Source organism: Festucalex cinctus, chromosome 1 (assembly GCF_051991245.1).
Source record: "Festucalex cinctus isolate MCC-2025b chromosome 1, RoL_Fcin_1.0, whole genome shotgun sequence".
NCBI lineage: Eukaryota > Metazoa > Chordata > Actinopteri > Syngnathiformes > Syngnathidae > Festucalex > Festucalex cinctus.
The window spans coordinates 60,058,864-60,073,195 of NC_135411.1; the positions used below are offsets into that span (position 1 = coordinate 60,058,864).

The 14,332-nt window shown below is 40.2% G+C and overlaps 2 protein-coding genes across 2 annotated transcripts; both read right to left on the bottom strand.

Moving 5' to 3' along the window:
- Positions 1 to 2,589: 2,589 nt before the first annotated feature.
- Positions 2,590 to 6,108, bottom strand: LOC144002754 (uncharacterized). The gene is made up of 4 exons (XM_077498246.1): positions 5,708 to 6,108; positions 5,414 to 5,502; positions 5,198 to 5,282; positions 2,590 to 4,539 (listed from the first exon to the last, which is right to left on the bottom strand). The coding sequence occupies exons 1-4, from the start codon at positions 5,964 to 5,966 to the stop codon at positions 3,635 to 3,637; spliced, it is 1,338 nt and encodes a 445-aa protein (XP_077354372.1). The 5' UTR covers positions 5,967 to 6,108; the 3' UTR covers positions 2,590 to 3,634.
- An 858-nt stretch (positions 6,109 to 6,966) lies between these two features.
- casq1a (calsequestrin 1a) lies at positions 6,967 to 12,295 on the bottom strand. Its single transcript, XM_077501372.1, has 11 exons — positions 11,998 to 12,295; positions 9,825 to 9,918; positions 9,645 to 9,745; positions 9,399 to 9,510; positions 9,113 to 9,186; positions 8,521 to 8,651; positions 8,398 to 8,443; positions 8,228 to 8,282; positions 8,022 to 8,122; positions 7,790 to 7,864; positions 6,967 to 7,731 (listed from the first exon to the last, which is right to left on the bottom strand). The coding sequence occupies exons 1-11, from the start codon at positions 12,232 to 12,234 to the stop codon at positions 7,462 to 7,464; spliced, it is 1,296 nt and encodes a 431-aa protein (XP_077357498.1). The 5' UTR covers positions 12,235 to 12,295; the 3' UTR covers positions 6,967 to 7,461.
- Positions 12,296 to 14,332: the final 2,037 nt, after the last annotated feature.

Here is a 14,332-nt window from a genome sequence, read left to right on the forward strand (position 1 = left end):
TTATACCCTTCTAGGGTCACCCAGGGGTCACAGGTGACTAATTTGGTATGCGTTACTCGAACTGCGCATGCGCGAAAGGAACATTCAGTGCTTAAAGCACCGCCTTCTGGCGGTCGTCCGGGACTCATAGAACCGTAGTTACAGTTGTAACTTTCGATTTAAGGATATAAATCTAATCACACTCTTTTTACAGTGGCTCCTTTTCTTATGATCGATTGCACTTAGAATGACCTAAACATGTTTTGCTGTCCTTGTTAGAACCGTAAGGGCTTGTTTTATTTGTTTATGTAAGCCGAAATAACCTTTCAGGAATTTTTGGGAACGCAGCCGACATGTAGATGGAACTATTATCTATTCAATAAGGTATCTCTAAGTATGACTCAAATAGTGAGAGAAAAGTGTTAAAGCAGGAAAGTGAAGGTTGGGTTTAAGAAATCAATGATTAATGTGACCATACACATAAAAACTCTAAACTACTTCTTGTCTTTCTTGATTTATTACTTGATCAGTGTTCAAACCAATAGCAAAGCAAAATTTGTGCAATAATGAATATATGTTGATTAATGACAAAAAATAATGATTCACATCCAAAATTCAAACAGAACAGAATCACATGTACTCACAATTTGTTGCTCCTTACTCCAGATCATCAATTGAAGAAACAAGAAAAAATAAAAAGAAAAGAAAAATCAAAAACCAAAAAGAAGGGCAAAAGCTTTGAAAAAGAATTATTCCTTTGCTGGGTGGTCACGACAGGTAGCTATTCTGTGATGAACCACCTGGGCCTAATTATCTTTGAGCTAAACTAGTAGCTCAAAGAAAATAATTGAGGAAGTTTACCATTTACTATCCCGGCTGTTTAATTTAATAAAACTGATCAAAACAAGGGGAACTATTATCTTCTAACAGCCAATCAAGACAATGTGTCTACCACAAATTACTCTTATTTTGATTGTTAGAATTACTTCCTCATTTAGCATATAGGGGTAAATGGGCACAGAGACGAAAAATGTCCCTCTTGGCCGAGAGAGAGAGCTTCGCTCCTTTTTTGCACGCCCGCCTCGTTTTGTCCCCGCCAATTTATACCCTCGGGATGCTGAACATAGCATGACTAAGCACAGATGAGTGTGTTCCAGTCAGTCTGTACCAAAGTTTGAACTGCTGAGTTCTAAATGTCTGGTGCTTACTTCCTCTTTTCAGTTCCTCTTAAAAATGCGACCTTAACAGTTTTGCAAAACACATTTGTTGACAAGGTCTAATTTTTTATGCTGATAAAACATATATGATTTTAAAATAACCTGCACTTCCCATTTGTGAATAAAATCCCTTCAAAGCTTTTTACTCATAATGCCCCACACCAATACTGATTAAGAAAAAATTCAAACCAAACTCCAAACAAAATACATGGTATGTTAAAACCACAAAACCAATGACAAGTGAGTGTGTGTTGTGTGTTATGCTGGCTGCTGGTTCACAAGTATATTTACCAATTATGGGGCATGTTTAAACGCTAATGAAGTTGACACTTACACCAAAGACATTTCAGACTAGTGTTGTGTGACATACCAGTTTTGTGTGACATAGCGATTATCTCAAACAATCATTGCATCGTTGCATTCATTTGTTAATACATGGCACAGGTTCACATTATTCATGTTAGTGACATCATCCATATTTTAACTTTTGGTGACATCTGCTCAGCCCTCAGCCCGTGTTATCCGTCAAAGGTTTTTTTTTTTTTTAACAAAAAAAAAAAATTGTGAATAAAACTGTAAATGCTTAGAAAAAATACTTGAAATATTACTTTGTTAACCTGGCAATAGCCAGATGTAATGTGGATATTACATATCCACCTGGTACTTCGCCACAGTAATTTCGTCGGGAAAATGCGGGACATTCTGTACAATAAATCGAGCTGATTGGACGATGCGACATTCTACACGTTTGTTTTAACCAATTACGGCCACGGGTGAAAATTTCATGTTAGTTATTGTCGAAGGCGGGGGCCAAAGCACGAACATCTTACCTGCTAGAAATGCACGAAACGCCTCTGCTGTTCAACATTCAACAAGGAAACGGTGAGTAATTCTGCGAGTACAGAATTAATTGTAGCATCCATTCGTCCATGTTGGGTTTGTTTGTTTGTTAGCACCCACGTCGGCGCTGGCTTCCTGGTTTCGTCACAGTTGCATATCCCGCCCCCAAACACAATGTCGCTCTGTGATTGGTCTGAACCACCAGTGGTTCGGACGGGACGGGAACGGCGGTGAGATGTTCTCCGGAATTTGTGAACTCACAAAACGCGAGAATTCATCTTGCGAGAGCAAGGTTATTTTGTGTGTGCTGAACTACTAATGTAACATACAAGTTTCACATTTTGAAAGACATTTTTGACATAAATGTACTTTTCCTTCATTTATTGTAATTATATGACCAGCAGGAGTATATTTAAGAATAGAACGAGGGATGAGGATAGAATAGGATGAGGGAATTTTACAACTGCACATAAGATTGTTTCCTCTGAATCCTCAACACTGCCCAATAAGATCGAATTATTGCCAAAATATATTAAAAAAATAATTGTGAAAATTGCTGAATAGTTTTCTTTATTAAATCTTTAGTCTTTATACTTGTAAAAATTTTTAAAGGCAAACATACAAAACCAGTAGTTCTTAACCGTAACCTCTCCAGGACAGAAAGACAACCACACGTACATGGTGACACAACTATGAAACAAAGGGGCACCAAGTAGTGAATAAAGTAAACAATAAAGCAAAGGTCATTTCAAGTATCAGAACACACAACTTACAAGCCAAACAGGCTTTAACGAATCATATGGACAAAAAGCGAGACTAGTTCTCAAAACTAGGTGGAAAAATGGGCCCTTGTAGTAAAAAAAAAAAAAAAAAGAAAAAAAAAAAAAAGACTAATAGTAAAAGTCAAATACCAGAATGAACATGTGCCCGAATTATGATCCCAATACAAGAAGTGAAAAGGTGGAAAATACAACCAAAAAAAAATAAAAAATACTCATCGTGATTTTCACTGCATCACACTGCAACATTTCAGTTGACCAGGATATTCGAGCACATCTCTCCGTGATGGAGTGTGACAACAGAAATGTTCACCACAGCGCTTATATTGGATCAACAGATGCTGATAGGCGAAGATGAAGTAGTCAGTTGACAGTAACAAGAAGCTGCCAAGTGGAAAGGTCTACATTTGTTTTCCTTATCAGAAAATGCAAAATAGGAATTAGCAGACACACTATGTCAACATCATCTATTATGTTGTCGAACACGAGAACTTGTTCAAGTCACAACAGAACATCATTGTTTGGTTTTTAGAAAAAAAAACAAAAAAACTTGCAACATTTTGATGGAACCTTCATAGCATTGACTGAGGCAGCGAACATTCCCGAATAACCCCTTTCACGTAGTTTCTGTAAAACTGTCACATCAGACGCTACAAATCTCAACTCAATAGTTTCTCAATACAAAATTTCTCTTTCAAACTTGGAATGAATGCGACTCATACGGGAATTTGCTGAATTTAAGCTTGTTGTAACACTAATCGGTGCCTTGACGGCAAAACGGCAACTTTGACGAGTGAGAGGGGCTGGCACAAGTTCCGGCTACAAGCCAGCAATTTTCCGGAACGACGGCAGCAAGATTCCACACGGGGAGCGCTTGTGTCTGTCCAGAGTCCCCAGAAGCCGGAACCTCTTTCCGCAAATGTCGCACTGGTACGGCTTCTCGCCAGTGTGAAATCTCAGGTGCGTTTTTAGATTGACTCGCAGGCGGAAACTTTTGCCGCAGTGCGTGCATTTGTGCGGCCTCTCCCCCGTGTGGAATCTCACGTGGCGGCGGAGGCTCTTCCGGAGTGCAAACGTCTTGGAACACTTGGCGCACGAGTACGGCTTTTCGCCCGTGTGGAAGCGCTCGTGGCGCCGGAGAATCTTGCGGTGCTTGAACGCTTTGCCACAGGTGGCGCAGGCGTAGCCGTCACGGGAGCGGGGGACCACTTTCTGGAGTCGCCAAACGCCTTTCTCGCACGGCGCAAAGCAGCAGAGGCGGTGACCCGTGTGCACGCCTTGGTGGCGGCGCAAATCTTTCGGCACGGGCCACTTTCTACCGTCGCCGCTCTCCTGAAGCGTCGCCGGCGACATCGCTGCGGCCTCCACGTCGACGAGTCGCACCACGCACGTGCTCTTCAGCTTTTGGTCCGGCGAGGCCAGTTTCAGCTTCATCTGTAGGTGGTTTTTCCGCGTCTTTGGGGAGGCCACATGCTGCCAAAGGCCTCCCGGTGCCGTCGTTAGCGCTCCGTCGCGACGGGACGGGCTGTAGGCTGTACCCTTGGCCGTACTGGCGCAGGCTTGAGGAGGCTCCGCCTGAACGGACGCCTCGGAGCTGTCAGGTTGAGGCGCGGGAGACTTCAGCGTTAGCGGGCAAGCCAACGAGACTTCATGGCTTGGGTCGGGTTGAACCGCAGGCGGCATCTTCTTAGCTGGTGGGCTTGGTGTAGGCACACATTTTTCATCTGTAAAAACAAAAGGAAAGTGGACGCTTTCAATAATATACAAAAATATAATTATATTACAATAAACAACAGATTTATTATGCAAAAATGTTTCGGTCTTGATTGCAAATGTAAAGTGCTTTACTGCTTTTCAAATAAAATTTATTATTATTTTAGGTTAGGCTTAATTGAACCCTGAATTCATTTGAAAGACTACTACTACTACTCCAATTGTTACTTTACTAAGCACTTTGATTTGCAGTTAAGTGTCCACTATGACAAAATTATACCAAAAAAGTGTGGCGTAAACATGTCAGTAAATCTTAAATAGTGTTACAGCAATAAAGCAACCAAATCAGCGGCGTTACCATTTTAATTTTTCATGAAATAATAATATGGAAACATGTGGACTGCACATCTCATGTTTTTAACTTAACTAGACACTAAATAAAATATACATTACTGTATATTTAAAGTAAAAAAAAAAAAAAGACTGACTGAAATTAAAGTGTTTTTTTTTATCTTCAAATTGCAGCCTTTGCCTCTTGATAATTGCATTCTACTACATTGTGATGTGGATTTGAATTCAATTGTTCAGAAAAAAATCCCACCAATAGAGGCATCTGCGGTATCAACAAGTACAAAAAAATATAAGTAGCCTACTTATAGTCTGTCTTACCATCCAAAGTAGCGTCTGCCTGTGGCTCACTGTCTGTTTCAAGGATGCGGAACTCTGGCTCAGTCACAGTCTCTGCCATTGCCTCCTTCAAGAAACAAAACAAAACATAACATAACCGACTGATAGCTTGCAGCCCAAAGTAAAAGCAGAAACCTTACTATGCTAAAAATCTCATAAACAAGACTTTCACGCCTACTCCACAGCCCATTACTTCACCTTGACTAGTGGATTATCTCCAGCAAAGAGAACGTTGAGGCAATCCTGCACCTCCTGCTCCATTTCGCACTCTGTGGAACAATCGCCATCTGCAAAGGGAAAGTAGGGTCACATTCCTATGCATTGAGAGGCTTTGGACAGCAAATAAAGCAAACGAATTAGTGTTACTTTTTAGTGTATGCAAGTTAAATGTGTTTAGCAGTCAAATGCCGACGAAACAGCGAAGTTTGGCCAAAAGCGCCGGTCGCTGCAGGCTGCAGACCAAAAGAGGAAGTAGTATCGTAAACAACGTACAAGACAACTCGAACGGTGGCTCGATGTCCTCGTCCACTTGGATCCCAATGCTGCGCGTTCTTTCTGCAGACGACAAACTATCCGGAGACTCGTTCCCCTTGCCTTTGCCAGCGCGGCCCACTTCCACGGTAGCAGCCCAAGCTCTGCATCTGCTCTCGAACAGTTTGGTCAACTCCACCGTGGCGACTTTGACTAGCGCACCCAGCACAGACTCCACCTGTGCGTGGATGTTTACAGCGTCCGCCGACATTTTGTCCATCTCTTTGCGCGAATAAAAGCGTAGTTATCATAAAATAAATAATTATTCACGAAAGATGAAACGTTACCAAAACATCCACAACCGCATGGCTTGCACCAACAGTGAGCGTAAGTATACGCATGTGCACAAAGGTGGACGCGGATCAAAGTACGTAACTTGTCACGTGACCTAGCGTACCACATTTTATATAAATATTTTGTGATTTGTACATCGAAATTTACATAAAAATCTAACGCGTCAATACAGAGGGGGAAAAAAAATCATAGAGCAGCAAACACCTTTTTTTTTTGGCTCCTGCTTGTTTGCTATATTTTCGATTTTACATGTCGTGGATGATTTATTTCCAAAACATTCCGGTCCGTCTGATACTTTGTCACCCATTTTTTTTATTACACTTTTTTTTAATTAATATTTTTTATGATTTATTATTTAAATATTGAGAGAAGTATATCAGCGGACAATAGTGGAAGTGGTGGGATACACTTCAAAATAAGAGTGATACACGCTAATAATCAGGAAGTACCAGCTGTACTTCCTGACAGCTTTGAAAATAAAAGCGAATGCAATTGGACTAAGTTGTAAAACGCGCATTAACTACGCGTAGTAACGGCACGTTTCCCCTCGTTTGTGACCATTAGGCAGCACAACCACACATATCACTGCTATTTTTTTTCTTCCGTAAAACAGAGATTAGAACGGAAAGTAAGTCCAAACTAAATAAGAAAGTATGTTCAAAACGCGGTCCTCGAGGGCCGAGGTCCTGCAGGCATTGGATGTTTCCCTGCTCCAATGAACAGGAATCAGGATCGTTCGTTATGTTTGCTGATGATGAGCTTAGGTGTGTTGGAGAAGAGAAACATCCAAAACCTGCAGGACACCGGCCCTCGAGGAATGAGTTTGGACAACACTGCCTCAGAGGTTATCTGTCAATTGTTAAACAAAGTGTACAAACACACAGCCGTTGGTGTTTCTGTCCAAATCTGTCATTTATTTAAGACTTCACAGTAAGCAATTTCTCTTGTTACAAAAATAAAATATGGCTGTTGTTATACTTCATTGTCGTAGAAAACATCTATTGATGTACAGTGTTGCAATGATTTGGCAGAGTATGCTGGTGATACATAAACACCCATCTGTAAAAAGCTGCTAGCACCTTTGGATTTGACTTGACGTTTTTTCACCGAGGAAGACAAGAAAAAGAGTGAACATATATTAAATATGATCCAGTAAAATACTGCAACCCTCCAGTACTTAGTTAAACACCAACCATAATCATATAAAAGTACTAGCAGTACTATTCAAAGATCAGATTTTTTTTTTCCCACCAAAGTCACATGAATGAAAGAATTGTGCATGGCAATAGATTGGGGAGTAATAATGGAATTTAGTTAAGATGATGAAGAGATGAGATGAAAACAAATGATTACGATGCACTTGCTGTTCATATTAGCACTTTAAATTGCATTGGTCAGATTTAGATGTATAATGTCCTAATTTAATAATCATCATCATCATCGTCGTCGTCATCGTCATCATCATCATCATCGTCGTCATCATCATCATCATCGTCGTCATCATCATCATCATCATCATCATCATCGTCATCATCATCATCATCGTCATCATCATCATCGTCATCATCGTCGTCATCATCATCATTATCAGGATCAATTTCTCCTGACAGAACGTCCTCAATCCAGTCCTCCAGTTCGTCCGCAGATGGCATGTCGTCGTCGTCGTCCAAGTCCATCCACACGCTGTCAGCCTGCCGTGGAGCAACATGTCAAGAGGAGACACGCACGCACGATCAGGCATCAACTTACATCGTCAGCTTCCACAACACCGATCTGAGGGGAGGACAGGTCGATTCCGAAAATCTTCTCCCAGTGAGGCACAAGCTGAAAAAAAGAAAGAGAGGAATGTTCAATTCACTTTCATAAGCATTTTTGTTATTCGGGATGGATGGACTGGTCACAAGTCAAGTCGCACGGTGATTGTGAACAGCACATTTGACTGGCAATTGATCCTCCACCAGTGAACTAGAAATATTCGTACCAGGGGGAAGTCATCAGGGTCAATCCAGATAATACTGAGGTGAGGATGCTCTGTGTTGTCCTCTGCAACTTCTTTCAGGATCTCCAAAAACTCAAAGCCATCTGAAGAGTAAAAAAAAAAAATCATAAGAATCATGAGAACGTCCTACATACCTTTTGAGATTTGTTCAGTTTCATTTCATTAAATGCAACTAATGTTTGGTGTACCAGGATCAGACTCCTCAGCAAAAGCAATGATGTGTTCGCCATCAACATGGTCATCCTTTGGAAAGAATACAAACATGTTGCGTATTATAAAATAAAAAACAACTGCCAAGTCAATTTCCAAGCATTGATGGAATAGTGATGTTTATATTGTTAGACAAAAAAGTTCTCACCCAGATTTCATACATGTTGTGGGGCTGCAGCTTCCTTAGAGTTGGCCTTCAAACGCACACACAAAATTGTATGTTGTTATTTTTCTACTGGAAGAACAAAGTTCCCATAGAAAATGGACTCACCTGTCATTATCTTCAATGAATTTCACCAGCTCTTCCTCAGTATAAGGTTTTCCCGGGATGACAACTGGATCATCCATGAAGGGCTCATAGAAGTCCACCTCGTTAAGCTTGAGGTCCAAAGCCTTGGCAACCTGTTTCCAATAGTTCAAATAATTACATACAGGTACATAATTGTGAGCAATCATACAAAAAAAGAGAGCAAATCTGAGCTCTACGAGGATAAGATTTCATTGATACATGCTCAAATAAATTGATGATAAAATAAATTGATGAGTGTAGTCATTTAATTCATGTTTATTTCATTTTTATTATTTCTTCTTAGAGAGCACTAATTCACAACAAATGTTACGATCAGTATGAAGCAGATAATAGAAACACGTTCTTCGTATTTTCATACCAATTGAATAAGATGTTTAGAATCTTATGCTGCCATATACAGCTAGGCATTTTTGAAAATTACAAAACCCCTAAAGAAAATGATGTAAAAGTTGATAGAAATCCATCCATCCAATAAATTATACATTTCACAATTCATTTAGTCTTAAAGTTATTGATATGATATGAGCAATTATTTTGTTTTGTAATGACCCACCTTGGCATTGAATGTTGCGTAGAACTTGACGTGAGGATGGAACTCTTCGGCAGCATCAGCAAAAGCCTCAAAATCTGAAATTTGACACACCGGGGTATTGACAAATGTATGTGGTACAAATATGCATTTATTGCTTTCAACATCATTTTCTATCCTCATTGCAAAGCAGTCATTTAAGTCAAACTAGCGGACACAAGTTCAATCTGATCTCGAGAGAGAGAGAAAAAAGCAAAAGCACAGCATAAATCAGCATAAATTTTCATGCCATCACAGTACAGATTCTTACGTTCTGACTTGTGACTCTTAAAGTAGCCCACCAATTTGATGTCCTCTTCGATGTTCTCAAAGCCCTTCAGTTCCCTACTGTTGTCAATAATTTCCACGGGGTCTTCAAGGAGCTGCGAAGGAAATAGAAAAGAGGCAACCAGCGTAAGAGACCGTCTTAAAGAAAGACACAGTACACTAAGAGACTTTTTTTTTTTCCCTCCTAGAAATCGGGAGCTATTAACTGTGAGATTATATCCTCACGAACATCAAAGATGAACTCCACAAGAGTATCTGCCGAGAGCTCGCCATCGTACTCGACCACTTCGTCATCTGTGAAGATGAAGATGCTGTCGGACTCTTCAAGGCCTGGGAACAAAAACAGAACGTTATACTGTACTTTATTTTTATTTTTTTAAATGTGCTAATTAGATTTTGCATATATTACCCAATTTCTTAGCTAAAGCCTTGTCAACCTTTGCATCAATGAGACCAACTCCAATGTCCTCATCATCAAACTCCTCTAGGACCTGGGCTGCAAGCTGTAAAAATAAACATACACAAAATGTAATCTTCATTTGTCAGAACAATTTGTGTGTTTAAAGGAGCCACATAACAAATGTATCAATCAGCTTCTACACAGTTTTTTTTGCGTCTTTTTGAGCATTTTCTCCACTAGTTGGTTCATGACCATAAAAGCCTTCTTTATCCGTGCGCTGCTATGCACTTTCTAAATCTGTATGAAACTTGAACCTCGTGACTGACAGCTACTTTCACCAATGGGAGCGTCACATTCACGGGCGGCTGCACTGAGGAAGTGGATCGAGGGGCTGTCGCAGTTTGTTTGGAGCACACGCACATTTAAGATGAAAACACATGAGCTTCAGACTGCTCATTTTGCTGGCGTAAACTAATTGTGAATAAAATAAAATATTCACTACACTGACTATATGTCAGATTAACATCCTTCTATGAAATATACAAACTTGACGTTGAAGGGTGATTTTTTAATTATCCTAAAATGTGATGGCATTACTTGAAGTCTATTTAATTGAAATTATGCAGGTGACCACCATGTGAAAATAAGGATAAAAATGTCATGATAATAACATAACTTCTTCTCTTATTGGATGATGCAGTGATCATCGAGATTTGATTTGCTGAAATCCAAAGAGGAAGTATCTGTTTTGGTTGTACTGGGCAAGCAGCAAAACCACTTATTCTGAATGACAACATGCAGAATAAAGAAAGCAGGAATCAAACTTTTTGTTCCTTTTTTGACAAGGCAAACTAGTGGTTAGTTATCTAATTTCTATCCAGACAAACTTAATGAACAACAACCTTTGCGAGACTAATGGTGCAATATTGACATTTTAAACCCCACAGAGCACCCGATCCCTATTATGTTGAACCTTTGCCATTACCTGTTACTAATTATATGATCTTATTGGTTCAATGTGAATATAAATACATTCATACTTAGAAACACAAACCTTCGGGGTACTCAACCTACCACAAAAGTGGCTCAGGATAAATATATCTCGAGAGCCACACCAGCTTCAGGGACTATTTTGGTGAGTTGGCAGTGATGTTCAGTGCTCCAAGATCCGCTGACATGTACAGTACTGCAAGTGTCAATCACGGCGCAAAGCTGAGCCGGCACAACTGGAGCCAGAAGCCAGACGCTGGCTTGCAGCCCCGAGCCCAGACGGCCCATACAGAGACAGCCTGGAGGACGTGATATGCTAAACGAGTGCAGCTTCTCCATTTTGGCTATAATTTCATGCTTTATGATTACATGGCCTCTATTTTAGTGACAAGGATCTTTTTTCATTGGAATATATGTACACTTTATATAGATATAATATGGATGAAAACAATGATTAATAAATGAATGCTCTCACCTGGACCAAATCAGTTCAAACTACACATGTGCAGTATTTGTTTGTTATATCACAACTGCTCCCACAATGTTGTTTTGTCTCAAAAGTACTGTGACATTTCAATGCACCCCAACGTCAACAGGTGCTCAAAAATAAAGTACAAATCCTCTTTGCTACCATTCGATATGTGCATGCTGTATGCTGAGACTTTAAGCAGCGTGATGATTTCATACTTATCCATTAGGAATGTGGTGAAACATCTGAGTCTGCTGTTGACAGACAGCCCACAGTTTGACAAAAAGAGTGATGGTGCTGCATGGGCCGGCGCACACACATTTGAAACGAGAATACGCAAGTCGTCACAGCTCAGCTCTCTGCTGCAGGTGGATGACATTGTTAGCGAGCCACTGGCTTGTGACACATGTTCGAGACGTCACCTATTAGCATTTCTTACAAGCCACTTCCCACCTTGTAGTGTCATTATTCTCGAAAATAATGTTATTGAACAGCTTATTTTTTCATTTCGACATCCCTTAAGTCTTTTATATTTATTACAGATTCAGATTACTTAATTGAATTTACCCAGTCACAAGAATGGGAAGCCTGACGGGTCGCCTTTCAGCACCCCAATTTCAGCAATATTTGAACTTATTATTATTTAATAAAATACTACTTTTATACAGCACAAGTCCTATACTTTATTATACATGCTATCCTATCCCATCATTCCCAACTTACCTCAAGGGACAACTCCTCTATCTCAAACTGTTTCTGGGCGACGCGGCTGGATCCGGGATGGTCATGGTAGTACACCACCATGACATCATACTTCTTCATCACAGACTTATAGTTCTTGAGATGGAGGTCGTGGACTCTGTCCTTGCCATCATACTCGGGAAAATCCAAGCTGTCTTTGCCCAGTGACAGCCCCACAGAGGACAGCAAAACTGCCACAAACACCCAGGTCCACTTCATGGCTCCTCTCTGGAGTGGATTCGATGTCGTCGCAGTTTCAGAATGTACACAAAAAAACGTTGCTGCAAGTATGAGGAACCCTTCCCAATCCGCGTCACCCAGAAGAGAGCAAGACCAACTCCTACATCCACCTTAATAAAAACCCCACATGGGCCGCTGGTATTGGGGCACAGGGCGTAAGGGGGGCTGAGCTAAGTTGGTGTTAGTGCGTGTCTATGTGGGGTAAGATGAGGCGGGGGCTTGCGTGGTTGCTGGGGAGACCGCTTTGTGTGCAGGTGTATGTTTCATACATGTCAAATTTGGTTGAGAGGGCAAAGGAAGGCTGGGATGACGGCGGCGGAGGCAAGTCATGTAAATCGTGCAAACGAGTGCTGGAAATGAAATTAATTGCAAAGATGCAGCACGGTTCTGCCATATTAAGTGAAGATGTAGGATTGGATCCCAGCTAAAAATAATGGATGAGGTAGCGAGAACATATCGGGAGGCGGTGCCGGTGTCTTATTTGCTGCAGTTGGCACCTGCGTAAGACTAGAATGTTGCACTAGGTCACCCAGGGACATGAATGAGAGAGGGGAAGAGGAGCGGTTGGCGCACCTGCTAACCACCCATTAGAATAACATAGTATAATCCTAAAACGAGATTTTCACTGGGGACTGAGGACTTATTTTTCCCTCTGTGTGCCCTTTACAGCTAATGCTTAAGATGGTCACCTGTGATATTACTTTACAAATTGAAATGGAAGAAGTAAACTATAAATAAATGTCGGCAACCGACCCACTCTTCTTATCTGTGGCAAGATATGCAAGCATACAGTATTACAGGTCTGAGTTTGAAGGGAACAGTTGGAAGATGCATTCAACGTGTGTAACCTTATACTAGCAATGTGTGTTGTCACTAATCACCGGGAATCAAACTAATTCACTGTAACTGTGAACATTTTGCAGGCACACTTGAATATCATACTATGACATGCTCCAGATAGCACAGAGTAGCTACTTTACAGCTTGTAATTTACACAGCAGCTGCTGCTCCACATCTACAAGATGATTATGAAGATATGACACGTCATATGCAGATCAGCCATGTGTCATCGGCTGTTTTAATAGGACAGCTAATGGATTGGCGACCGTTTCTTTTATCGACCGTGACATTACCAATGACAAATCTGACCTTTTGAAAGAAGAGCAGTGAGAGTAAACTTCAACAAGCCTGTAATTAATGAACCTGTCACAATATAACATGCTTGTGCAGTCTTGTACATGCAAACTACAGTGTAGACTGTACTTTGCATGCATAGTGGCTCATAGTTAAAAAAAAAGTTATATATATATAATTTTTCTGCAATAGTTATTAAATAAACCCAAATGTCCGATGGGAAATGTAAATTCTAAGACTGCAGTGAAGTTGTTTTAGTAGATCACATTCCCTCCATACTTAACTGGCAGTGTCAGCAATTTACCAAACAATGAGATGGACATCAATGAGTAATGGCCATATTGAGATTCCTAACTATTGAAAGCAAGAGTTGACTTCAATGGAAGACCCTGAAGCAACGAATCACAACCGGATCTAATGAGACGTGAACAGTTTAAAGTAGATAATTTCGTTTACGTTTTAATCTGACAACCACAATATGAATCAGATCAGATCAGATCAGATCTATCTATCTATCTATCTATCTATCTATCTATCTATCTATCTATCTATCTATCTATCTATCTATCTATCTATCTATCTATCTATCTATCTATCTATCTATCTATCTATCTATCTATCTATCTATCTATCTATCACTCGCCTACTTCTTGTTATTAATTTATTGATGTAAACTTTATCTACTTGTATACTCACTTAAAATGTTTTTTTTTCTTTCTTGTTTTACTTATCTTATTCTTTACTGCATGGCCGATTTCTGTTCCATGTCATGCATGTACAGCACTTTTTTTTTTTTTTTCCAAGCAATGCTTGTCTGAAAGTGCTTTATAACTAAAGTTGAGTTAAATTGAGATAACAAAATATAATGTAGAAAATCAAGGTTCAAGCCAATAACGCCATCTTTGAAATCACGATAGAAAATGTTGGACACGTGGACAAAACT